We start from the raw sequence: 25,853 nt of genomic DNA, 5'->3' as shown, positions 1-25,853 counted from the left end.
GAACAGAAAAGGGAACAGATAATTATCCTAAATACTTTAGAATTCCACTACTACAACTAGACACTAACACATATTTATTTAGAGAATGGGATAGTTCATTACTCATTCTGGTTAACAGGCAATAGGTTTTGGTTTTACTTTGTTTGTCTTTGAGAGAAATGCTTACAGATAAATAACTCTGTTGTGAAAGTTAAGCAATGGAGGCTTGTAGGGTTTGGTAATTGTTATACATATTAGAATGAGAGACAGCAGGAAACACAATGATCTTAGGCACTGCTGGAAAGGTGTTGAAATGTTATTTTCCTTTCCAATGTAATGACTAAAAGCCTCAGTCTAACCTATTGATGTTTGAGAGATATATGTTTGTCCAAAGTCCAAATTTTATTCTTTTTGACATTTGCTGAAGAGCTACTCCAGAGTGAGCTCATCTCTGGCATCATGAGTTGACACACCATCCAGGAATAATTGTCTTCTAAGAAGTTATTTTTTACATCCGAGACAAAATATGATAAAATTAAAACATTCCCAGCATTATTATTTTTATAGGAATTGCTTAGTAATCCACACAAGTCAGGAGTCTATTAAGAGCTGTGATGTGAGGGGTGATTCAGAGTGAGATCATGCTGAGATACTGATTCCTTACCATAATAAAGGCAGCTTGATTGCAGCTTTCCTGTAGTTAGGTAAGCTATGGAGGGCAATACAAGTTCTAGCAGCATTAGTCAAATGACTTTAAGAAARAAAGATAGGGACAGTCAAAGTTAACCTCACCCCAATATCCCCAGTGTTTAGTATTGTTAGAGAACTATTTCTTTACTTTCCAATCTTGGTTTATGTTAACTTTTAAGAGTAAACAAAAGCCAAAGGGAGAAGGTTCCTTAAATCAAGTGCCAACAGTTATAAAAAATACTGATTTTTTTTCATCTTGTCGTAATTCATCAGTATTTGTAATAGTGTGGCTCTTCAGCTATCATATATTTTGTACTATGAGAGGTGTCATTTAACAAAGGGTAACAAATAACTGACAACAAAAATTCATTGTGCTTTGGATTTTGTTTCTCATGGTCATTAGTCCAAATGCTCAGTCTTTTTCTTCCTTTGGGTTGATGGTTTCCTGAGTTGGTGGTTGTGATCTCCCCACGTCAGAATTACCTTTACCCAGTCAGTCCTGATTTCAGCACAGTTGCTGAGTCAGCTTTATTGTTTTCTTCCTTGTATTGGGAGTACTGCCAAATGTCCTTGTGGCCTGTAAGTTGTACATTCTTTGTGTCCTCTATCAGTAGTACATTCTCCCCAAGCTTTGCTAACCCCCAGCTATGTCTGAGATCATTGAAGCATGTCAAGCCCTAAACTTTAAGGGGCCAACAAGTACTTTGTCTAACACCTGGGCATCACTTAGAGCTTGCTAGTTAGCTGCTATCTGGTTTACAGATAAAATCTTCTTTCTTGTTGATTAGGCTTGAAAATATACAAAGATGAAATATCAAAGAACATAAAAAAATATCAAAGAACATCCTTTACTGACAATGTTTTTACATATTTCACATTTTGCAACAAGGTTCTGCAATAAGGCAGGACCCTGTTTCATAACCTTCTGATTCCCTGTAATTCTCGGGGCAAATTGTTAATTATTTCTGTCTCTTGAGATGTCAGCACCAATCTCTTCCCTTTTATCTCATTGTTTCTCTTTGTTGCATTCCACGTTCTTTAGGTCAAGCTGTTCTCCTTTTTCCAAAAACAGACATCTGTTACTTATCTCCATCAACACAGCTGGGATGTTCCTCAAACTGGGTTCAGTACCTGTTGTGCAAAGCCAGTGTCATGCCCAGAGCCAAGATATTTGGTTTATTTCATGTTTGCACAAAGATGGATGCTAGTAGTAATTCCACAAAGCCAACTTGTAATGCATGCACATTTATACATTTCAGATTAGCTTATCTATTTCTTTCTAATACATAGTAATAGACTGGCACAATATTTGCTAACTACTTCTGCATGTGCACAACTGCTCATCTTTTGAGTTAGTGGGTTCCTTGAGTCCATGGTCATGATCTGCTGCCAGAATTACTTCTCCTCTAAGGATGCAATTTCTGAGCCAAAGCAGTTCATCATCTTGTTTACCTTCTTGATTTAAGATGGRGCCCTTAGGACCTATTGGCTGGTGTCCTTGTTTCTTTGTTCCTTTACWGAATCTCTTTAGGTCATCTTGACTTTCTGGTATAAACCAGCAATTTTTCCATGTACACTGAACAGCAACTCCTGTAACTTATACAGCACTGGCACAACTTTYAGGAAGCAAGTACCGTTTTTTATACAAAAAGGTGTCAAGGAAAGAGTCGTAAAAACACTGACAAATAGTCACGCATGCTTAATCATTGATGCCTATGACAAAATTCCTAATGCACATATGCAAATCTGGATCCAGCTCATTATATTATCATTTACAGAGACAAATTTTCCTGGTGGGGGGAAATGCGTGTGTGTGTGTGTGTGTGTCTTTGACACACAGTAATCTACGGTAATTCTAGGTTATAGTTTCATTCTATCAACTATGAAGTTACTATTTATATTCTATTACTGTTTCTGCTTGAGCCTCTTTTAAAAAAATGGTTGTTAACTAAATAAGGATTTGTAGTATTGTGTTCCTGGGGCCTCATCACATATCATTCCATTCCTGAGGACTCTTCACTGCTCCATTACTCCAGCCCTCATTGTTATGGTCTTGAAACTGACCTACAGCTGCTAGGGGCTTTTGTGAACTTCAATGCATTTCTAGCTYCATGTGGCATCATGACCACAGTAAGGAAGTTCAACTACAATGGTTATAAATGAGCATTTGCAAGGGGAAATAAAATGTAAACAGTATTGGGCAGAGAGGCCTTTTTTTCTTGTTTTTGGTTAAGCCAGTCTTCTGCTTTGTATTTATTAGTCTTGTGCATTCCCATTTCTGTCCCATCTCTTTTTGCACCTTGAAGGATTGCTATTGTCTGCCCTATATTTCATCTTCCTTTCTGCTTTCTTATACTCCATTTTCATCCTGTTCCTGGTTTGTTCTTTTATTTTTCAGATAATCATGTTTCTTGTCCTCCTCCTTTTTGTCTTCTTCATTGACAATGGGAAAAACATGGTGTTTTTCATAAGAGCACCTGTTAGTGTCTAGTGCTAAAATATGTAGTTTAGTGTCAAGATTTCATGCAAAATGTCAGCAACACCATGGAWAGACCTTGTCAACCCAAACATAAATGTTTCTTACTGCAGTTTGTAGTAGCTGTTGTTATAAAAGCAAAGAGACCTAGGGCAGATGCCTTTCAAATAGCATAATCTTTCTATTCTACACTTTAATGCATTGATTGTGGAAGAAGAAAATGCAGGATTACTCAGTCCTGTTTCTAACATTTCTCTTCTCTTTTGCTACACTACCTTTCTCTTTACTGTCTTCTCTTCACAGTGGGAAATGTTTATACAATCCATAAATAGACTGCCAGGGGAGAAAAGATCACAGGCAGACGGAATCATCCCACAATAAGAAATGGTAGCAGCAACTGGAATAAGCTTCAAACTGAGAAAATACTTCGTGAATCAATTTAGAACTCTTTGGGAAAATCACAGAAAGAAGCAGAAATGAGACAAGATGTTTTAGACAAGCTAACATAGAATTTTCCAACCAGAAGTATAGATTCAAAGTAGTAAAATAAAAAGTAGTGAAATTTAGTTTTGTTACAGCACTCTAATCTGGGCAAAATGATGGTGAGAGTGTTGTATGTGCAACAGACTCTATTCTCTGCCATATACCCAGCAGAAACAAAAAAAACAAGGCTCCAGTGAGAAGTGAGAAAAAGATGACTCCATAAATCTACAAAATGAGTGTGAAGCAGAAGGGGATGGCTCCATAAATCCAGTAAACATGGGGATAACACAGGAACAACTGCCTGATAAGGTCAAAGAAGAAATTTGCTTGACTTTTGAGCTAACCTTTAGTSATTACCATAGTAAAATACAATCCTGTAAGCCACTTCCCCCTAGAGCATGGGTGAAAAAATAAATGGGTGGTCTGACTTGAAATGAAGGTAAGAAAATGTATGGCCAATGAATACAGAAGGAAGGCTTCTGTTCCAGGGTTTGGGGTGTACAAAAGTAGGTCCTGGCACTGCAGATGTGCCGGCCCTGTGGATCCACTGCCCAGCATCTGCTCTAAAAGCACAGGAAATACAGCTCTTGACTCTCTGTTAGTCGGCTTCTTCCATACTTGGTAAGAGAACCCATAGCTGGGACAACAGCACCAGAAGYTTTTGTGACCCAGATGGAAGAGCTGCAGACCTGGATTGTCCTTCTGTCCCAGCAACAGCAAGTCAGGTGGGACAGGTCTCCAGTGCACACCGACCCCTTGATTGGGGACTCCACTGAATCCTCTTCAGTGTCAGGGTGCTGCAATGCCTGAGAGATGTATTTGAGTAAGACCAAAAAGGGGGTGTTCGTGTGTGTGKCAGCTTTCCTGGACCCCCAGAATTTTCTAGATTGGTAAGTGCAATTTTGTTCCTTTTTCTTCTTAAAAAGAATTTCAGCCTCCACATAAGCCATGCATGAATGCTTAGTGTGGGGCTTAATCAATGAGTGGATTCAAGTGTTGTGCAGTGCAGAATGCTGGAGATCCCAACCTAAGGGTAAAAGTATTGGGTAGCGTTATATTTAACAATGGAAACAAACCCCTGCCCCCCAACCCATAGCCCTCTAAGATGCATTCTGAAAAACTGGAAAAAGTTTGGGCTTCACAACGACAAGGGAATAGATGGAAAAGTATTGTTATCAATTTTGGGCCAAATTATAAATTGGACAACAGTAAAAGATGGCTGCAACTCAGAATCTTGAAGTATGTTTTGCCAAGGAGAAGGGACACTGACCTCATCATGTTACAAGGAACAGACCAGGAATGAAGGACACCAGAACCACAGGCAAACCAGGGGAGCAAATCTAATTTTCTGTGAACAGTGTCTCCCACATTTATCATATCTGCRTAGCTGTTAGAGGTTTGTCCAGTTATCAGTGCTTCATTTTAGTGAGTGGTGATGTGTTCTGGAAGATAGTCTGCATTTTATGAAACCTATTTATTTTGTTTGAATTTGAAGAGAAATACACTGTGTTGTGGGTTTTGTTACTTATAATTAAGCCAAGCACTTGCCTATGCAACAGGGATGGCTAAATTGAAAGCATAGACTACGGTCTTGCCTCTCAGAACTACTGAGACATAAAGAATTCACTTATTTTGAAGCACGTATTGATCAATAAAATCCTCCTGGGTGAAAGTGTAAGTTCAAGCAGGAAAGTTAGGATTTTCCTACTAAGACTGTAGAATATTGAAGAACTGTTTAAGAAGGGGAAAATCTGAATTAATATGAGATAAAGTAAGTTTTACTTGTCTTTCAGGCAACAAAAGCTGCAATAGCTGAGTCTGTAGAGCATGAGGTCAGATATGCATTCCATGCAGGGTAGAGTCTCCTAAGCTTCTACAGTGTGTTCTTCACTGTGACAGCAGGGCAATAGGATAGTCCCTTTCACTCAAAATGTATTACATTATTCCCACATACGTACAGAATTCACATATCAACCAGGTTAGGAGCGTGTGGTTTTTATTTGGGCTGTTGGAGCCAGGGATAATGCATCTACAAGCAAACATCTTTGCTTGCCACAGTAAAAACAGAACAGAGAGATTTTTAGCAGAATTCCGTTCATCTACCAAACACATCCCATGGAGCCAAAAAGTATTTGACAGACTGTAAGATTTTTAAGTCCACAGACATATGATTACATTGACATCTGATTACAGCAATCAACTGCTAATACCACAACAAAAAGTCTCATTTCAGAACAGTCTTGTTATGGGGTATAGATATGAARTATTTTATTGCGACTTCTTGTGGTCTCTAATCACATAGAAGAAATTTAATTGTGAAATGTCATTTTATTATCAGTTTTTCAGTAGTGTTTCTTACTAATAAATTTTGCTCCCTGTCTCTGATTTTCTAACAGCTTTGCAAAACAAACTTTGGTAGCAACAAATAACATTCTGCATTCTCTTAACRGTGTATATAACTTATGTAAATTGGTGCTCTCTCTCTTTTTCCTATTACATCATTAATCATTGAAGAACAGAAATTAAGGAATATGAAAACTGTYGCTTTTTAGAAATAACAGAAAGCCTTTGTCGTAGTCAGTATTTTCTTCCAGTTCATTTTCCTGTGTATTTTACTACAGTCACTACTGTTTTTTTCCAAAGGTGTCATAAATAAGTTACCACTCTTTTTTCTTAAGGAGCCATAAATAAGTTAGTCCTCCTTTTTCTTGAGGAGCCATAAATAAGTTAMTGTAAAATTACCTGAAGTATTTTAATGTTCCACTCACAGCAGGTCTTTTGTGAAGCAATACAGTGTTCTTTGCAAATCAAGGCACCTCAGCTCTCTTGGCTCTGGATCATTGCATTCTTSATAAATGTAACTAACTGTTCTATCATTTTTAGACTTTGAAAAAAATGAAGAACACAAAAAAATGATGAAAACAAAGAAATGAGTTTTCTTAGATCACTCTTTGGTRCATTTGATTGAGACCCAGAAACACAACCCTGATAAGCTCAATTACAGACTTGATAGGCATCAGACCATTTTCTTCCTTCAGCCTCTCCCATCCTGAGGACATTGTGTCCATTCTTTGCTTTAAAGCTGAAGACCCCAGCAYCACTGATAATTCACTGTCTTTTAACAGGTCATGTGTGGGAGAATTGGCAACCTCAGTAGTGGAAAATGAAACTCCTTCCTTCCCATGAGTGCATTTGTTCATTAGCCAGCACTCCAAGGAAAAGAGCAATAGGCCACAGCTCAGGCAAACATGAACACAAATACATACACAMAACTAACAGCCTATAATCTGCTCCTATGTAGCATTATGAACTGTAAAAGTATATAGGCATAGGACTGTGACTGTGAAGGCCACTATAGCACCTTTGAAATCACTATCACTTCATAAAGACATTTGGTCTAGTCTTGTAAAAACATGTCAACCCTGAAATAAAATCAACGTTAAGCACAGATCCAGAAGCTCATCAAGTTCTTTGCTCATTTTTCCCAGCATTATAAAAATCAAGGATTTATTTAAATAAAAGTATTTTTCATTCACAGTAGTAATAGGCAAACATTTCCATTTGTGTGCCGTATGGACATATCTATCTCTGTATCACTAAAAAAACCTCATTGAAGGGATTATTATACAGTTTACTGTATTGATGTATAATGTGTAACTGTATTATACAACTAATATAGAAGAGAAGTATGTATTACATATCATTGCACATTAACTATTTAATACAATTCTGTAGCATTGCAGGTGCATCTTTGGATCTCACCACCTCATGGTTGGGCTGTACGGAATTCCAGCATCACAAAATGATAGCTTGTACCTTGACAGTTTTTAAGACAGAACTTGGAGCACTTACATTGTACTTCAGGAGCTCTGACAGTTTTTCATCTCTACWATATAAGTTCTGAGCTCTGATGATTTCAGTGTCCAGGTTTTATAAATCAGAGCTGAGGTCAGTGCCACCAGCCATGTTCTCATTGGGGACAGGAAGAATGCCAAGGTGCCGTATGTTCGCAGCAGGAAATAGCAGGAATAGACCTGCCAGGCCAGGAGCAGCGCCATTGCCAGGTGAACAAGCACAGCCACGAGGCATCGGACRTGACGGACATGGGAACGGAAGCTGTGGCCCTGGCATCGCAGCAACAGGCACCAGCACAGATAGGCCATCAACGGCAGGTTGAAAAACATCATCTGAAAGGAAGAACAGAAAAAAAAGAGAATGAGCAAGCCAAGGGTTCTGGGTAACATGTATTAGGCTTAGAAAGATACGAGTACGTAAAGCTGTTCCATTCTAGGGGCTGAGAACAATTCCCAGAGAAAGAACCTCAGGATGCACTTGCAAAAGTCTGCAGCTGACAGAGCTGGGACTGCCTGTGCCTCAGTCCCAGGCCAAGCATTCCTGCCCATTCCCTTGCAGTGAGATGCACTAACATGCATCTGACCTTTCTTGGAGCTGATTCAGGGAGCCAGACTTAGCAAAAAATAGCATGGCAGAACCAGAAAGTCTGTATGTCAGTTTTATTCTAACCCAGCCCACSATGTGTCACACTGGTACAAGGGAGACACTATGAAGAAGGAGGCAACACTGGTTTGGTCCTCTAGCTTAAGTGCCAAGGAATGACACCTTCTCTTTCAGATTAATGGGGAAATCAGTCCTGGGAAAACATGTGTGCTTGGAGAGTGACACCTACTGATCTGAAGGGTTGTTCAGGGTGCAAGGGCTGCCCTGGACGCGCAGTTTCTTTTGCTTAATCAGTGTGTGAGAGCTGATGGCAAAACCAGAAAATTTATAGAAAATTTAAAGTTGTAAATCTGTAGAGATGGCCTCTAGCCCAGATATCCAGGGAGTGCAAAGCAACATCATTTTATCAGAGAATAAGAGAAGTTTGCAAAAATAATGCACAACCTCCTTCCTTTCTGCCCTTTAAATCTGCAGAAGGGAAGGAAGATCTCTTCTTGTCAGGCATGGCTACTAATCTCTCGTCTTCCAAGACTCCATTCTTCATAAAACTATTAAAAAATAGAAAAAAAAAACCCAGAGAAAAAAAGCAGTTCTTCAGCCTTAATTTTATAAATACGTACCTGTAAAATCCCAACGACAAACGTTATGCTGCCCTGTAAGAAGGAACCACCGACAAACAGCCCAAAGGAAAAACAGGCCCCCATCTGGCCATCTACCAGCTCACCTACAAACCATGGTCCTGCAGGAGAGGAAAGCAAACATCACCATCAGGAAACACAATACAGACACACCCCTTTCCCACATGGCCCTTTGTACCCTAAGACTTCTCTATTGCTTGTCCATACTAATACGCCTCATGTTTTCATCTTCAGCAAACTGCGGCCTGGTGTGAAAATACCACAGTATTGCAGGGATTTGTGGCATGCAATAAAAATACTTTTAAGTTAGTTTCATCTCTGTCGCAATTTTCAACACCATGTATAAAATCTTCCTTATGAGAGAGGTGAAATGTGGATCCTTTCAAAGGGTAGCTTTTTCCCAGAATTACAATAAGATATATGAAAAATGTGGTCACAAACAATTCCAGCCTGGCTCAGCACAGAGATTAAAATAGGCAGGCTGAGCTATGCTATGCATACTGTACTGACTAACAACAAAACAGCTATTTCAGTAACGTTATCAGAGGAGAATAAACTCAGATTGTAAGCTCTGATGTTAACAATCAAAAAATAAGTGAAAACCAAACTAAATTTTAAAATACWCACTTTGCTTTTAGAGTAATTTAACAATTTTTTAAACAATTAATTCAGGGATTCTAAGTTAGGCTCTTACAAATAAACCTTTAGTCTCTTTGGACATTAACTTTAAAAGCTCTACATAGATTATGTAACTTAAATAGACTTACCCCATTTCCAAGATGTTAGAATTAGTAATTTTCATCAGGATCTGATGTGCAATTTCACAATGCTAATTTATGTCCTCCAGTACTCTAGGCTACTTACCCAGAAGGGTGTATAAATTCAGAAGCAGAATTGAGTAATAGAAGGTGTTTGTTTTACTGAAGACATGAAGGGAATACGAAGTCAGAGTAAGTAATCCTGGCTTTTCTAAACAGAGACAACATTTAAGAAAAATACACTTAATTCACATTGCAACATCTCCCCAGATATATATGTATGTAAAATACTGGTCTTTCTGAAACAAATATGCACATTAATTACTCATTCTTTTAAATAAGAAATAGAAAAATAGTATTTGGTATGTCTACAGAAGAAATGCATTGCTAATTACTGTGAAAGTAATGCATTGCTATTACTGTGATAACTGAAAGTAAAGAACCTTTATTATAAACAGCAGAGAAACCTGCCATTCTAAAGGAATACACTTACTGTATGTAAATAAAATTGAATGAGCATTCTATACCAGAAAATGAACTTAGCTASAATGAAAAACATGGAGAAAGTACATATTAAATAAGAAGTAAAAAAAATCAAAACAGTAACTGTGCAAACCCAGAAAGGCAGGTCAGCATGGACTAGATTAACTGCATTTCCTTTCATTCAATCTACTTTAGTGACATCTCATAGCAACTCAAAATTAAGGCTAGGCATTAAAATGACATTATTCTGACAAGTATGGGGTGTAAGCAGAAAAAAAGCTGTATTAGCTTTCTAACTAAAGCAGACAATTCACAGATCAAGAGAGCCTCCCTATAAAAGTTAGCTTGCAGAGTTACACCTGTTATATGTCTGCCCTTCTCACAAAGAATTAACTCTCAGAGGGCAAGCTTCACCTTTGGAAATCAACAGGTCTAACAAATTTGTTCACTAACTTGTAAAACATTTGTCCACATGGACCCAGCTGACCACAGAGTCAGCTCTTTTAATATTTAGCTGCTGAGTTCCATAAAGGCAACTGAAAATCTGTCCCTTTTCTATGTGAGCAGTTGCTGTAGTTACCTCACGATGCTACATGATTAAGAGTACAAAGGAAGGGACAAACACTGACATGAATAGGAAGGGAGGTGGCTTCCAGAAAATTCTCATTAGTAAGGTGTGGTTCAAACAATTGTTTAAAGGATAAACACCATGAGCTTAATAGTAAGAATCTTCATTTACATGATCTATCACAAACAAAACACAAAGTTATGACAGAAATGGCCTTAATATTACTTTGAGAAAGACTCAATCCTGTTCATGTTCTTTGCAAAAACATAACAAAAATTATCWTTGCAGAAGGAAGTCTGTTTCTCCACTCAGGTGAGAGAGAATTAATTGACAACTGTAGTGAAAGAAGCACACATACAGTACTAATACACAGTAAAACATTTAAGCATTGAATTCTTCAGTGAGAACATTAAAATGAAACCCTGGATTTCCATCAACCAAATTYTGTTCAAAGATACCTGCTCAAGTTTCTGGTTTATTTATTTGATATATTGGCATTTTTGCTTAAAAGCAAAACAGCAGCTTCTGAGAAAGCAATCAAACTCCATAGTAGCAGATGTAAAATACATATGGTGATTAACAGCACAATTACTTACATATTGTTAGCACACAGGTCAACAGTATAAAGATTAGGGGAAAATCGATTCACTAAACCACATAAAAACATTAGTTCATACCTTTGAGTGTTGGCTTTTGGAGGTATCTGAAAACAACAAGCAAGGTGATCTGAAGCAGCACAATCAGYCCAAAGAGCACACGAGCCTGAAACGACAGTTCTAACTGTAAACCAGCCCTGGAGCTGTAGCAGCCTTGAAGCATGCCTGATGGACACTTATGCCTTATGGATGGAATGGTACAAAGATTTCTATTTGAAACACATATTCAAAGCTTGTTGGTCTCATTGAAATGAAGAGTTATTGGATTTGYATTGCACGGACTTGAATTCTGCTCGATGGCTGAAAGTAATAGATCTGAACATTTAAAAAACAGGGTTTGTAAACACATCCACTGAAGAAGTGTAATTACACTTACAAGGCAAAACATTCTCCGAGCATTGTACTGAGGAGAAAAGCAATTCAAGACATTGTGTAGAAAGTGTGACTGATTAAAAAAACTAAGATAATAATTTTGAGCCAATTATGATATGAACTATGGCCACATGGACTTTTTTATGTTGTTCTAGAAGTGCACCTAAACTATTATGACATGACATCCTTTCTTACAGCATATACTGAGCTGTAACACATGTGGATATGACCTGGAACTTCCTAAAGTGAATGGGGATTTTGCCCTCCTCTTTGCTGCAGCTAGTTATAATGTCAGGAGCTGACAAAATACTTGCAGCATTCTTGCCAGAAAACATATTGCAACAGATCATAGTGAATTTCTTTTTGACTGAATTTTCCTTTTTCCTTTTTCTACTATCTCCAGTAGCACCTTTTCAATTTTTTGCTTGCACAAAATGGGTCTATACTTATGCCCAAAAATGGATAATTGGGATTAAATCCAGAAAGTCAGGTGTTTGCATGAACCATTGCTGCACATTTGTGGTTGAAGTGTGCAACTTGAGAAACTTTAAATGTTCTGGAATTCCAGCAGAGTCRTATCCGGAAAAAGTAAACTGCATTCAGGCCTACCAGGAATTAGGAAAATACCTAGTGCAGCTCTGGGAAACCAACATGGAATAACAGCTATTTGGTTCAAAGTACTTACTAGAACATAGTGGTCAGTGAGAAGAATAACAGATGGCCAAAAGCCAAATCTAAGAGAGAGGTTTTCTTCCATAGCAAATACATGGCCCCGTGTGCCAATTCTTCCTGARGCATCCTAGATTGATATAAAATGAGAGCAATTACATACCATTAGTACAGAAAACCATCTAGGTAAAGTTCCTAATTATCATTTCAGCTTTTCTAGAAGATCGACTTGATGCATGCTTCTCTGGCATACTGCTTTATTAAATACTTCTACCTACAAAGGATTACTTACTGTCATTTCTGCAGTTTCAAGTAATTTAGTGATTGTAAAACCATAATCTACAAGTATCACATATGAAGAAGATCCCATCAGAGATTCAGCAACTTATGGAAGACTGGCTGTTTACTGTCCCCACCACCAATCATTTTCTGAAAGTTCAATTCTAGGTCATAGCCCATATTAAAATATCTTGAAGTTTGTTGTCACAGAGCTGCTCCCCAGATGGTCACAGAGCTGCTCCCCAGACTGTGCTGCACTCCTGGATTATGTTTTATCAGGCACAAGTCCTTACACTGTCCTTGATGAATTTCTTAATGTTCTTCTTGGCCCACAATTTGTTCTTGGTCAATCTGTGTTGACTCTTCCCAGTCACATCCTTCATCTGACTTTGTGATAGCTCCCCGCAAAGATTTGTTTTCTAATTTTCCCAGGGACTGAAGTAAGACTGATGGGCCTATAATTTCCTGGACCCTCCTTTAAGCCCTTCTTGTAGACAGGAGTGATATTAGCTTTCTTCTGGGATGCCCCCTTATCTCCAAAACTTCTCCAAGACTATGGAGAGTGGCCTTGCAATGATGCCAACCAGGTCTCCTAACACTCTGTCCGGGCCCAGGGATTTGTAGGGTCAAGTTCCTGTGACAAGTCTCACACCAACTCTTCTTTCACTGACRGTGGGTCTGTTTATATCAACCTTGATCCTTGTTCCCAAGGCTTGAGACCCAACACTGCTGGTAAAGACAAAGGTGAAGAAAGTGTTGAGAACCTCTGCCTTTTCAGCATTTCTGTTCACCTCTGCTGTTTAACACCAGACCAACACTTTCCTTCTGTTTCTGCTTGTTGTTTATGCACCTTAAGAAGCTTTCCTTGTAATTTTTGACATCTCTGCCCAATTTCAATTCAAATTTGGTCTTCTGTCATGTCTTACTGTATTTCTTACAAAAAATATTATTTTCTTTCTTTAGCGCAGCAGCTCTGTGAATATTTTGGTGCTTAGCAGTCAGTACTCTTTCCTTTATCAAATCCTTTGGGTTTTGTAATCAGACAAATACGAAAGTAAGTCTTCTATCATGTATTTTGTTCCTAGTTATGTGAGGCAGGAGGGTGATGGAGAAGTCATGACAAGAAAAAAATATTCAATACAAAGAATGCAAACAAGTAACTTACCTGGACAGTCACATCTATGTGATGGAACCCTTCACTGTAGTTTTGTGGGCTCCACTTCAGCACATAGAGAGGGCCAGACACCCGATGTGCATTCCCCAGGTGAACTCCATCTATGTAGACTTTGACAGAGATAATGACAGAAGGAGAGAATGCCAGAATTCTAAGGAGTAAATAAAGAGCAAAATAAACAGATTTGTTACAGGACTTGCAGATTGGCTCTTACTTCCTTAAGAGAAGGCCCTAAGGGTTAAGCTATCTTGTAATAAAGAGTTAAAAAGATTTAGAAATTAAAGCAGTGAAATATCTGTAGGCTAATGGTAACATGGTAGCTCTTTTCCACAATTAAAAAAGCAGTAGTTCTGTATGGCACTGCACAAAAGAACAGAATAGAAAACTGGCTGTGGAACAGACAAAAAGGTGGCAGAGATTGTAAGGTTCTGGCAGAAATAATCTTAGAACTCTTGCTTCAAAACATTGGCTAACACAAGTGGGATGCATCCTAAAGCACACATAGACACACAACCAAATACTTGTAGATGGCTTCATTAAAAATTGCTAGGCCCTCTCTCTCTAAAGTMCTTTGTTGTTGGGAGTGGGGTTTTCTCCTTCTTTTCTTTCTCTCTTTTCCCTTTGCTGGTCAGAATATAACCTTTCAGTGTTTGTAACTGTATTTAGGAAAAATGGAGTGGAATGCAAGACTGATATTACAGATTTCAGATACCAACAAATGTATTGTCACTTGGCAGTGCTTATATTCATAGAATCAGTGATATAACACAGACTCAAAATATTGCACGTACAATTCCTTTCATTTCTGGTAATACAAAAGGMATTCCAGAGCATGTTTTAGTAAAATGAAGGAGTTTCATACAGTTACAGGAAACAATTCTACCACTTCATATATTTAATACAATCATAAGAATGTTCAGATAAGATTCTAAATAGAAAACTGAAAAAGAAATAGGACACTTAGCAGGACCCTGCTTCTTAACTGAAAACYATGACAAGCTTCTTTTGATTTTAATTCTATGTATGCAGTAGTTCAAGCAGATTGCTCTAACAGCAAATATAAAATATTGAAAAGGGCCTAGAAATTTGAAATATAAATGTAAAAATTTAATAGATAAGGTAAAAATAGAAAAAAGAAAATATTGATTTAAAATCAATATGAAAATAGGTAGGCTTCTGATGCTACATAAGGGATGTAAAACTGAAAAGACAAGAAGCTAATAAGTCTGAAGTGGATAGAGAAAACACCTAGAAAAATACATAGACAAAATTCTGAAAACAGCAGAGTCAATGTGAGCATGTGAGAAACCAAATTGCATATTAATCTATGCATATCTATTATATACTAATCTAYTTTAATTATATATTAATCTATCAACTTTGGTTACAAAAAGTTCAATTGACTTCAGGGGAAAAAACTGCTTAAATAAAACAAATATGAATTACTACTATACAATCTTTTTATCACAGATGGGATACAAAGAGAGCCGTCTGAAACCATCTTCTAGATAAGTGGATTCTGAGAACAGTGGACACACATTTTAAAAAAGATTTTGTGTCTATACATATAGTTAAATATTGTGAAAWCAAGACATTACAGGGTACCTGATATGAGTAGAATGAAGAATTTTGACCAGTGGTTCATGARTAGAACTGCTGTAAAGGAGTGATTTGGGATTGGTGATGAGAACTACAGGCCACTCTTCAAAGATAAGATCTGCAAAACTCAGGAGGTCGTGATCAAATGCAAGGATACGGTACCTATAATGAAAGGAAAAAAATAGTTTCATACAAACTACTGWGTGTACAGCTGATTCCCATGCTTCTCAAGTTGCTAAACAAAACCTGAATTTATTGTGTATTTTTTCTCATCGGTAGTTGATCCCACATCTGAACTCTGCAGTATTAACTGTACAGCTGCWTACCTCTGATGATGTTAATTTTATTATAAATCATGGAAGCAGTAATCAAAGTTCCAGGTGTGAAGATTTCTGGATTTTTGCACATGAATCAGATAGACAAACATTATGTTAAAGAACTCAAATAAAATGTAAACAGTGTCTGTGTAGGTACTCCAGTTAAGGACAAACACTCCAGTATGCTCCTTCCCTCTATGCATACCAGTACCTTTCTTTGGATTACTGCAGAATGAAAGCTAATATACTACTATACACTGCATGTAGCATCAGACACTTTTTGATGTGCTAGTAAGGTAACATTTCTCAGGTGGACTATCTCTATGTCAAGAATTCYAACAGCTAGTGCACAGCATGTGGATTTTTAAGTAGTGATGCTGAATTTTATTACATTTGAATACTATACACATATTAAAGGGACATTTAGATGTCCCCCTTTTAATTTCTAAATATCAAGAATTAGTAAAAAATTATTTAATTTGGTAGCACACTGTTGGCATGGGGAAAAAATCCCAAATGTACACACAAAGACTTTTTTCAAAAGCATTTATAGTAATACCCAGTCAGGCTGATCTCATTCTTCTTTCAAATTGACCAAACAGCATAAAAGGGAATCWCAGTTTAGCAAGGTAGGCTTCATATAATAATTTGTTCATTTGGGCTTTACTTACCTCCTGTTATCCATCCAGTCTCCCAATTCGAGTTCCAGAGTGCCACCACGGTGTTGACTGTGCAAGACTGGCATCAGCCCWGCCATTGTATGGAGATGTCCACATAAATAGGCTGTGGCAGAACTAAAAAAAGGATGTAAGAATTGTAATTATTTGGGTAGAAAGGAAATAATACTGCAGAAAACCTAAAAGTGAGATTTAAGCATGTGAAGAGAGGCAAGAAATGTACTTCAGGCTGAAAACAAGAAGGATAAGAAGACCTTACCTCATTAATGTTCGTATTCCAGGGGATGGGGAGATGATTGTTGAGGTGGGATAATGGCCAAACCAGATTGTGTGGTTGCTGTGCAGACTTTCTGTTGCCATCAAAGACAGCTCTGCCATTTGATTCTGAAACAGGTAGGTGACAAATCCATTTTGCTAAATAAATGTCCCACATGCATAATAACTTRAAGCCATAAACAGATATCTCTTACAGATGAATGCAAATCTTTCAAACAATTCTTCTATATTAAAAAAAAGACAACCCAAACCTCCAAATAAACCACCACAGAAATAAAACAGTCAACCAAATGGAATGCAAAGACTTATACAATACCATGTTTAAAATCCCAAAAAAATTATAGGGTCTCTTAGGGCCTGGGCTGAGTGTTGCATCCACRCAGATGAATGAATAGTTCCCAAAAGAGGTAGTGTGCATGTAATGGAAAGAGCCATCTTTACGCCAGGCAGAGTATTTCCTAACAAAATAAAATGGAAACACTGCTGTTAGGAAAGCTTGTAGCCACGATAAATATATATTGCTTTCTCTCCTTCCACTGACAATAGGTAATTTCACTATTTTTGAGATAAAATTGAAGTGCTTTTGATACTTTATGCTAGATGGGCTTTGTATGCATCTTCCACTGGCAGACTTAYATTTCAACTAACAGTACCTACTAAATTGTTCTATTAATGAGTAAATTCTGTAACTAAAATGATTGTGAGTTAATCTGAGAATCACTAATATTCATTATGTTTAATTGGGTGGTGTTTTTAATTTTCTTTTAACATTTTCAATGGGCGTTTTTGTGTGAGTTTGGTTTTTTTTGAGTTGTTTTAGTCCCTGCATGATACGTGGAAGCTAAAACATTCCTGAGTTCAGATCATGAGTATAGCTTTAACACAGCCATCCAGAAATCAGTCCATGTCCCTGTTCCTCCACTAATCAGAATAACAAATTGCCAGAAAGGTTGACCTGAATACAAGACAAGCCAATATATAAAAAAGAAGTTTCCAAAATAAATCAATACTTCTAATGCCATAAAAACCCTTCCACAATATGTATTTTTTTAAGTTAACATTTATGAACATCATTAACTTCAATAAAATTTCTTCCTTTAGTCCCAGTTTGAGTATCTGTAACAGTCGAATCATACTCTGCTAATGCTGTGAACATGTAATAGAATCCTATGCTTTTGTGTAAAATATTGTATTTCAATACAACCCACATTCTTCTTTAATTTTAATGCATAATGAATACCAGAATGTGGTGTTGAGTAACTGTTTTCCTAGCTTCTGTTTTTATTTTTGCAGACAATTTTAATAATTTTAACAATTTAAATAATTTTTATTGTTTATATTTTTATATATTAATAAACCAAACCAACTCCATTTCTCATCTTCTCTCTCCTAGAGTTTGATAAAAAATTTTGTAGACACTCAAACATGGAAGGATAAGAGGTAAGAAATCTGCACAAAGAATTCTCTATTTTTTCAATAGATTCTGCTCTCCTAACTGACAATGCAAAAGACAGAGGGAATAGTCAATATGGTCCTGGGCTACAGGAAAGWCAGTGAAAAATCATGTATGTGAGAACTGAAAACAAAACATTTTTTAGTAGATTTGACCTAGAAKATAGCACCATCTGTATGTTACATAAAAGTACCTGTAATAATTCTGAACGCTGTCCAGGCGTGGAATGTTGAATGCATCTGTAGGGGAGATAAAAAGGAAATAAGGAAACTTTTGGATCAAATTGATCAGTGGCCCTGTATCTTACTTGGTAATGTTGAGATAAAGCAATCTCAGCAGGTGCTGAAGAGGTGTTTTTTTAATACAYGATTGGCAAGCAGACTGTCTAACTGTGCAGAGGAGACATTATCTACTCGATGCAGTTAAGTGTCAATAATTTTCTCATTTAAGTTTMAATTCAAAGATAAAGGCATTGTGGGAATATAAGTTATTATTTAGTGGCTAAAAGCTAAATCTATCATCTCCACTTTGACCACAGAGCTTTACAGAAGCTTTTTCGGTCTGGGTGCATGCTCTGTAAACAAGACCTAACTCATTCATGGAAAATAAAGTAGCCATAGCATAGSGAACAACATGTGTAAAACAGACATCACCTTGGGGAGGTCTGTACTGTAACTGCGTTCCACCTCTCCATTAAAGCTGGTAACAGAAGCSTGGTGGGGAAATGGGTATATATGACAAAGCATGCACTTTTTTCCCCCACAGTGCTGGGCTTTCTTGTTCTGCCCTTCCTGTAACAGCCTGTTTATACTCCCATGAGTCCTTTCTATTCAAAAGAAACCAAATTTCCTTTAGCTGCTGGACATTTGATACCTTTTAAACTTAAACCTGTGAAGGGGAATTCTATGAAAAGTAAACTGAAACCATTTCTTCAATAYGGTAAAGTTACAGCTTGCCCCTCCATTAAATAATGTGGTATATAAAATAATGACATGGAAACTAACATTCTGAAGTCATGTTCTACCACTTGCCAGGCAAAAGACTCTTACATCTCCGGTACTAAAACTTTGTAAACAAAGTATGTTCTCGGTAGACATGTGGAAGGCAAATCTTTCTCTTGATTCATAATGACCACTAATACACTAGTGAGTACTAACACTTTATATTCTCTGATCTGTAATCACAGAAAAGACAGAGTTGTTTCATTTCCTTCTTACCATGATTCCCTTTGATGTCTATCCACTTGGTTTTTTTCATGACCCTTGATCTCTTCAGGATTGTCTGGTAAGTTTTCCACTCATCTTCTACCTGCTCAGATCCCAGTTTATCTCTTGTCTTAGCATCTGTCAGATCACCTGAAAGTGTACAAGGGTGAGATATAGCTAGAGGCCGACACAGCTTATACAGATACTGTAACTACACAAGCAATCCCTGCCTCCCAGTGTAAGTGGCTGCAGACCCCTGGGTGAAATCTGGATGTTTCTGTATCTGGTCCACRARGTCGCTGTGAGGGTAAATGCCTTTTAAGGCAGATGCAGCAGCCTCATCAGACATCTATCAACCACATCACTGCAGCACTTTTACTAATTAGATAAGTAACTGTARAAACAAGACTCCAGGTCTGGCATTAAGATTCTAAAGCCTTACACACTGTAATGGCTCAGAATCTTTTTYATTTTCTTGTCAAAACTTAATCCATTTCAATAACAAGCTGTCAAATGAAGTGACAAGGCTTATTTCACCTTTCTTGGTATGATATGTTCAAATGGAAACCAGCAAAAAATCTTACATAAGTTCACAGGTGAATTTCATACAAATGAGCAGGGATTGGCCTGAGAGAGGAGCTCTCTCCTAATGACTAACCACAGACATTGCTCACTTCTGCAATTTCAAATACAAAGAATGTAGAATCATTACCAGGAGGACAAGAGGGAAGGTAACTGCTAGCAAGGACTAAGGTGCAGCAACACGTATTGGGAAAACAATAGCTATGTGGTATGATTGTGTCTGTTCCATGTAAAACACACTAAACTCACCAGTCCCAAGACACCGAAGAGAAGCTAATTCTCTTGTTGAGAAGCTATTCWTTTCCACTTCTAGCAATCTATCTTCAGTTGCAATTCCATTTCCATTGCTTAAGATACCTTAATGCTTTCAAGTTCCCTCTTGAGATCCTAGAATTTTGCTTATTTGCTCTTCCTTTGACAGTACACTCAACAAGAAATTCACATTTTTGAATTGCTTACCTGTTGCTAGAACAAGTGCTGGCTGAATTACATCAATTGTTTCAGAACAGAATTTTTCAAAGTCAGGAGCTCGTTTGGGATCCTGAAATTTGCTGATATGAATATCTGACACCTGCAAAAGAAGAATGAAACACAGCCCCAAGCAGAGGGTTATTGCTATCCAGATTGTTCTGCAAAGCCAGGTATGTGTATGAATGCAACATAAGAGCAATCACAGCTATTGATATCAGTATAAGGGATACAGGGAGTGGATGACTAGAGGAGAACAAAAGCAGAAYAAGCAAATTATATTGCAAATCTAACCCTTAAAATCACATTTACATCAAGAAAATTTCCTTAAAATTAAGGGCATACAATAATATGAGGAAATACTATGCTACCCACAGTGTGTTGTGATGACTGCAAGTGGCCTGTTGCCTTTCAAATTCTGTGTTTCTGGTGCAACACAGTGATTTTGCTGCAAATGAGAATACAAAGTAGTTCTGCAAAGCAACAGGTTAAAGCTACCTAGAACTTGAAATATACTGATAATTTATTTTGTACCTGGTGTGACATTTCCAGAAGCTGTCTGGAAGGATTTTTAACATTCTATCCATGCATTTTAATGGATCTAATGAGTGTGTTTAGATCCCATTCCACATATCTTCAAGAAGGCAAAGATTGCCCCAGAAATGATGATATGACTTTTATGTAACTGTAAAAGATGCTGTTCATTTCTGAATCAGTCAAAGCCCTCACATCAGAAGAGCCATTTGGGGAGAATAAGAAAAGTAAGATTTTTCTATTTTTTATGTTGTGGCTTTTCAGTACCATACAAAAAAAATCTTGGGTGAATAGTGTCAATTCCACTTCCCATCCCACTTCAGTCAATCAATTAATTAATYGTCCTCCTCGATGTAAACAAATGGTATTTAGTACTCAAAAAACAGTAAGTGCATGCCCATGGCCATCTGACATTATCACTTGGAAAGAAAAGCATTAACTTTTACCGTGTAATAAGCCTTTTCTTGTAAAGCTTGTAGTTTTTAAAAAAATCCAGATAAAGTATCTTGGAGAAAAATTATTTACTTCTACTTATCCAGTCATCTGTACACAAAGAAAATATTACCCAAATACAGTTTTTAAATTCTGCTTAGGAAACTTCTCCATTTGGAATTACATGGAATTTTTGCCTAGATCAGAATTGTGTACTAAAGTAAGCAAGCACTTCTAGATATTATCTTCACTTTCATTGATGCTTTCAAACTAGTGTGAAGCAAAGAGCACAGCGAAACTACCTCGATACATCAAACCTCATTTAATCATTGACAAGGATACAACTTGTTTTTCTTCTTTTCAGCCTGTGGATTTGCAGTTAATTTATCTCAGCAATCAAACAGAGAAAATCAAAACTTCTACAGTTTTCATTCTTGAGAGAGAACARTCTTACAGGAAACCTTACTCCTCTTCTACCAGTAACTACAGCAAATGTAAATTTCTAACCTTACAGCAGAGTGGTTGGGAAGCCTAATTTCTTACCGTAATCTTCCTACTGTGCTTCCCCATACTATGATATGACTTTGAAAATTTAAAAAGGTTTAACTTGTCATTTCTAAGAGTCACAATGTCCTGGGACTTCCTGAGAGCTGGAACTAAGTTTCCATCATCACTAAAAGCCATGAAATATGAAGATCTCAGGAGTGGAGCTTCTTCTCTTTTTTTTTTTTAATTTAATTTTTTTAATTAACTTCAGATAATATCCCAATAAAAGGAAAGACAATGGGCAAGATGAAAATCTTGTAATACTTTTATTTAATTTCCAAAATGTAGGTGAAAGCGCACTTGCTGCTCTTTCCACTCCCTCTGACTGATGTGCATACTTGGCCTCTCTCATTGCATCATAAGCATTTACTTTTATTAAAATGGGTTGGAAGAGATTTAGGGGTGAGGACAAATCACCACCAACACTCCTTATCTAGCAAAGATGTGGTTCAGGACAGGCAGGCATTAACAATGGAGAATTACAAGGTTTAGAGCAAYAGTAGAATGAATCCAGCTGACAGAAGTAGGAGAAATAATTATAAGCTTGTCTAATATTGAACTAGAGTGTCTATTTGGCACTGGCTATGAAAGCAAATTCTGCTGTAATAAAGATGAACATACCATTAATAGCAGATTCAAGTACAAAGACTGTGATTTGATTCAGTTTAAGAAGAGAYAGTTCTGTGCATGGGAAGAAAAACAAGGCAGGAACTACTGGGGGCAGAAGTGACCATCTTGAGCTTTATCCAGTGACCCAGGCTAGACCTATGGAGTCACCAGGGAGCCTGAAGCCTGTTTCCCACAACATCATCAAGCACAGGGCTGGATTTGGTGCTTGATTAGTTTCCAAGTCAGGTCAATGATAAAGCAGCTACTAAAGGGCACGTCTGAAAGAGAACATAACTACTTGAAAGTAAAGCCGAGTCTCAAATTAGCTGTGCCTTGACCTATCCTTGGGAGAACTCCACTTGTGGTGACACAACTACAGAGAACATGGCRAGAGAAACATGGGCCTGTGCATGCTGCTTGTCAGTATAGCTCTGCAGCTGCTGTATGCTGCTCTGACTCTTCACAAGATAGCAACTCAAGATAGGGGCTTCACTTACATTAATTCAAGCATATCTCTCATCTTGAGATCTAATCTGTAGTAAAAATAAGCCTTGAGTCACTTAAGAAAAAAATTCTAAAAAAAAATGACATCACAATTGGAGAGAACKAAAGGACTAATAATATGCCAGCTCATTCACTAAGAGCACTGCCGGCAGCTAATACAGTCAGGAAAAGTGCTCTTGAGATTGAGAATAAACACAAAACAGTAAAAGCAGCTATTTGTTAKAAGGGAATGTACAGTAATCCCTGTTACATCTCACCCATAAATTAACTGCAAATATGTAAACACTTCTGTGGCTAGTCCTACACTAAGTGCTTCAGGAATGCTCTGGGGGAGAAGAGTCAGAAGATGCCACAGAAGCACTAAGGCATGACAATTTTCTTCCAAGAMTATGCCAGGTCAACTTGTATTTTATGTTTAACCTGGAAACAAAGCTGTGTACATTTAACCTTCTGAATAATGCTATACCTTCCATTGCTATAAATCAGTATAGCTATTTTCTCAGCTACACAACTTTTCTGAGTTTTTTGGATACAGAAAGGGACAGGCAGAGCCTGCATTTCTCACCGGGATATTGAATAATACTGCATCAGGTACTGATGCAATATATTGGGTAGCATAATAATCAGGTAATTTTTAATTACCCACTTCCACTACACACATCTGATAAAGAAACTTCTCTGTCCAACCATCCAGGAGCGACTCAGGCAGCCACAGTCACACCGCCTGAGCTGGGACCGAGGTCCCTTCACAGCTACACTCCCTACACTCACAGASAGACCAGGTYTCCTTACCAGTTCGACCCCARGTTTCCTATAGCAGGGTCTCACACGTCGGGATCCTTAAAATAATTTAATCTTCGTGCAACAACAAAATAACAGTTCGAGTTGGATGCCTCCGAGAAGTGGCCCCAAAGAGAATGCCCGGACTTTTATACCCTCATGGTCTAAGAGCAGGAAAGCCTGGGGCTCGTGGGCTCTTGCTGTCTCAGAGTGTCCGGTTCCCTGGCTGGGCCACAGGTCCCCCCGCGCCCGGTGTCCTTCACTGTGCAAAGGGTTGACAGCTCACGGCCGCCCGCCCCCCAGAGCTCCGCCTGCCCCTCGCACTGCAGCCGCACATCGAGTTGCCGGCACCGAACATATTTCTCAGCGCGACCTTTCGGGCAGCCTGGCACAACACCTGTAACCCGGGYTCGGCTGCGCGCCTCCGCCGTGCCCGCCGTGCCCGCGTTCGGCCGCCCCTGCCCGCCCGGCCCCGCTCACCTGCACGACCCACAGCAGTCTGTCGGCGGCGGCCCCTGGCGCGGGCTGCGGGGCCCAGCGGCGGCGCTGCCCCAGAGCTGGCGGCGCCCCCGCCGGCCCGTACCAGTCCAGCAGCAGCGCCACGGCCGCCGCCGCCAGCAGCCCCGCCGCCAGCCCCAGCATCCTGCGCCGCGCCGCCACCGTGCCCGCGCCGGGCGAGCCGTCCGCCGCCGCCCCCGGCACTTCCGCGTCCCCTCCCCGGCCGCCGGGCCGGCCCGCGCTCGGCCGCGGTTGGCTCGGGGGCCGATGCCGGCGGGAGCGGGGATGGGCGCTCCCCTTCTGCTGGCGGTTTGATCCGGGGGGGCCGGGGGAGCCCGGCTCTCCCCCCGCTGCCTGGGCCCTGAGCGTTCCCGCTTTCCCCTCCAGCTGCCTGAAATACCTAGGTTAAAATAAAACGAAACCCAGGCGGACGAAGAGATCACGTCTCATTCTGTTTACTAATAAAAAAGTAAACTTTCGCTTTTTCTCCTGACGGTATAATAATTCTACCTGATCGGAAATGTAGGCAATTCGCCTCTTTTGCTCCAGACAGAAACGCTTTTATGGTATTTTGAACTTTTTTTTTATTTATATATGTTCACACACCATTTTAAACCTTGCTATAGCAACTGCACAGTTTCCGAATTGGTAAGTTTTTCTTTGCTGTCAACTCAGTTTCCAAACTGCTGTCCACATTTACTGTTGAGATTTTTTTCTTACCATCTGAAGCAGAAGTTTGGATGAAAAAGCTTCTGTTGCTTCACATGACTGATATTTACTGCAGTATTCTTAAACAACTTCAGGTATTAGAAGTTTCTAATCCAATATTGTTTAATTGTAGTTATATTTTCTCATATAATTTGTCATAGGATAAAGATTTAATTTTTAGCATTGATAATGATTAGCTTTGTTTGATCAAAACCCCTATTTTTCAGTTCAGTTAGACTGTATTAATATATCACACCTCTTTTCAGATGTTCTTGATAATTCAGCTGCTCTTTTTGCAGGACTACATGTATATTTGCTTTAGTTTTTTTCAGCTGTCTTCCATCTTGCTTGTCTGCTCTTCCCCCCCAAAAAAACACCCTCAAGAACTGTTGCTAAATCAACAGCAATCAGCAGTCCTGGAAATCTTCAGGAGTAATCTTGAAAACTGGGGCTTGCTCACTTTATTCCTGAAGCTCTACCGTTTAATTTTAGCTCTAGCAAGGCTGCCAAGCATTTTGTCTGTATTAAAATTGATCTGAATTCCTGTTTCGTTCTTCTTTCCTCTATTACTGTAGTATCCATGGAGATCTTAGTCTTTCGTGCTATTTCAGTCTGGGCAGTGGTGCCAACTTGTTTTTCAAGAGGTTGCTAACACTTTCTTTGCTGTCTCTTAGGACATGTGGGTTCCAAATTTTTTTTTTAATAGTTTTGTTAAATAATTCTAACASTAAGTCTTGTTTAACTAAAGCAGTTGTTTACATTAGCATAACTTCTAGAAGTCCCACCATAAAGCAAGCCCACACTGATAGTTAGCTAAAAGATGACCCCATAAGCCTCTTGTCCTGCAAGCACAGGAGGCTGCAGGCAGCCCTCCTGGACTAGGTTTGTTGCTGTCTTGGAATTCTGCCTTGCTTCTCTTGCTCAACTACATTGGAAACTGGATTATACAATTGCTAGTGTTGATGCTAAAACAGGTGGAGGA

The 25,853-nt window shown here is 38.6% G+C and overlaps 1 protein-coding gene across 1 annotated transcript; it reads right to left on the bottom strand.

The window, feature by feature from the left end:
- Positions 1 to 5,590: 5,590 nt before the first annotated feature.
- Positions 5,591 to 24,301, bottom strand: TMEM62 (transmembrane protein 62). Its single transcript, XM_057366212.1, has 14 exons — positions 24,146 to 24,301; positions 20,252 to 20,363; positions 19,223 to 19,360; positions 18,199 to 18,244; positions 16,869 to 17,010; positions 16,536 to 16,660; positions 16,271 to 16,393; positions 15,289 to 15,444; positions 13,675 to 13,834; positions 12,247 to 12,360; positions 11,211 to 11,295; positions 9,589 to 9,693; positions 8,707 to 8,825; positions 5,591 to 7,815 (listed from the first exon to the last, which is right to left on the bottom strand). The coding sequence occupies exons 3-14, from the start codon at positions 19,260 to 19,262 to the stop codon at positions 7,489 to 7,491; spliced, it is 1,542 nt and encodes a 513-aa protein (XP_057222195.1). The 5' UTR covers positions 19,263 to 19,360; positions 20,252 to 20,363; positions 24,146 to 24,301; the 3' UTR covers positions 5,591 to 7,488.
- Positions 24,302 to 25,853: the final 1,552 nt, after the last annotated feature.

This window comes from Malurus melanocephalus, unplaced genomic scaffold, assembly GCF_030028575.1.
Source record: "Malurus melanocephalus ecotype Western Australia unplaced genomic scaffold, MMel_1.1 scaffold_2, whole genome shotgun sequence".
NCBI classification, from domain to species: domain Eukaryota; kingdom Metazoa; phylum Chordata; class Aves; order Passeriformes; family Maluridae; genus Malurus; species Malurus melanocephalus.
Note: the sequence above shows the minus strand (reverse complement) of the source record. Positions and strands in the feature narration are given on the sequence as shown.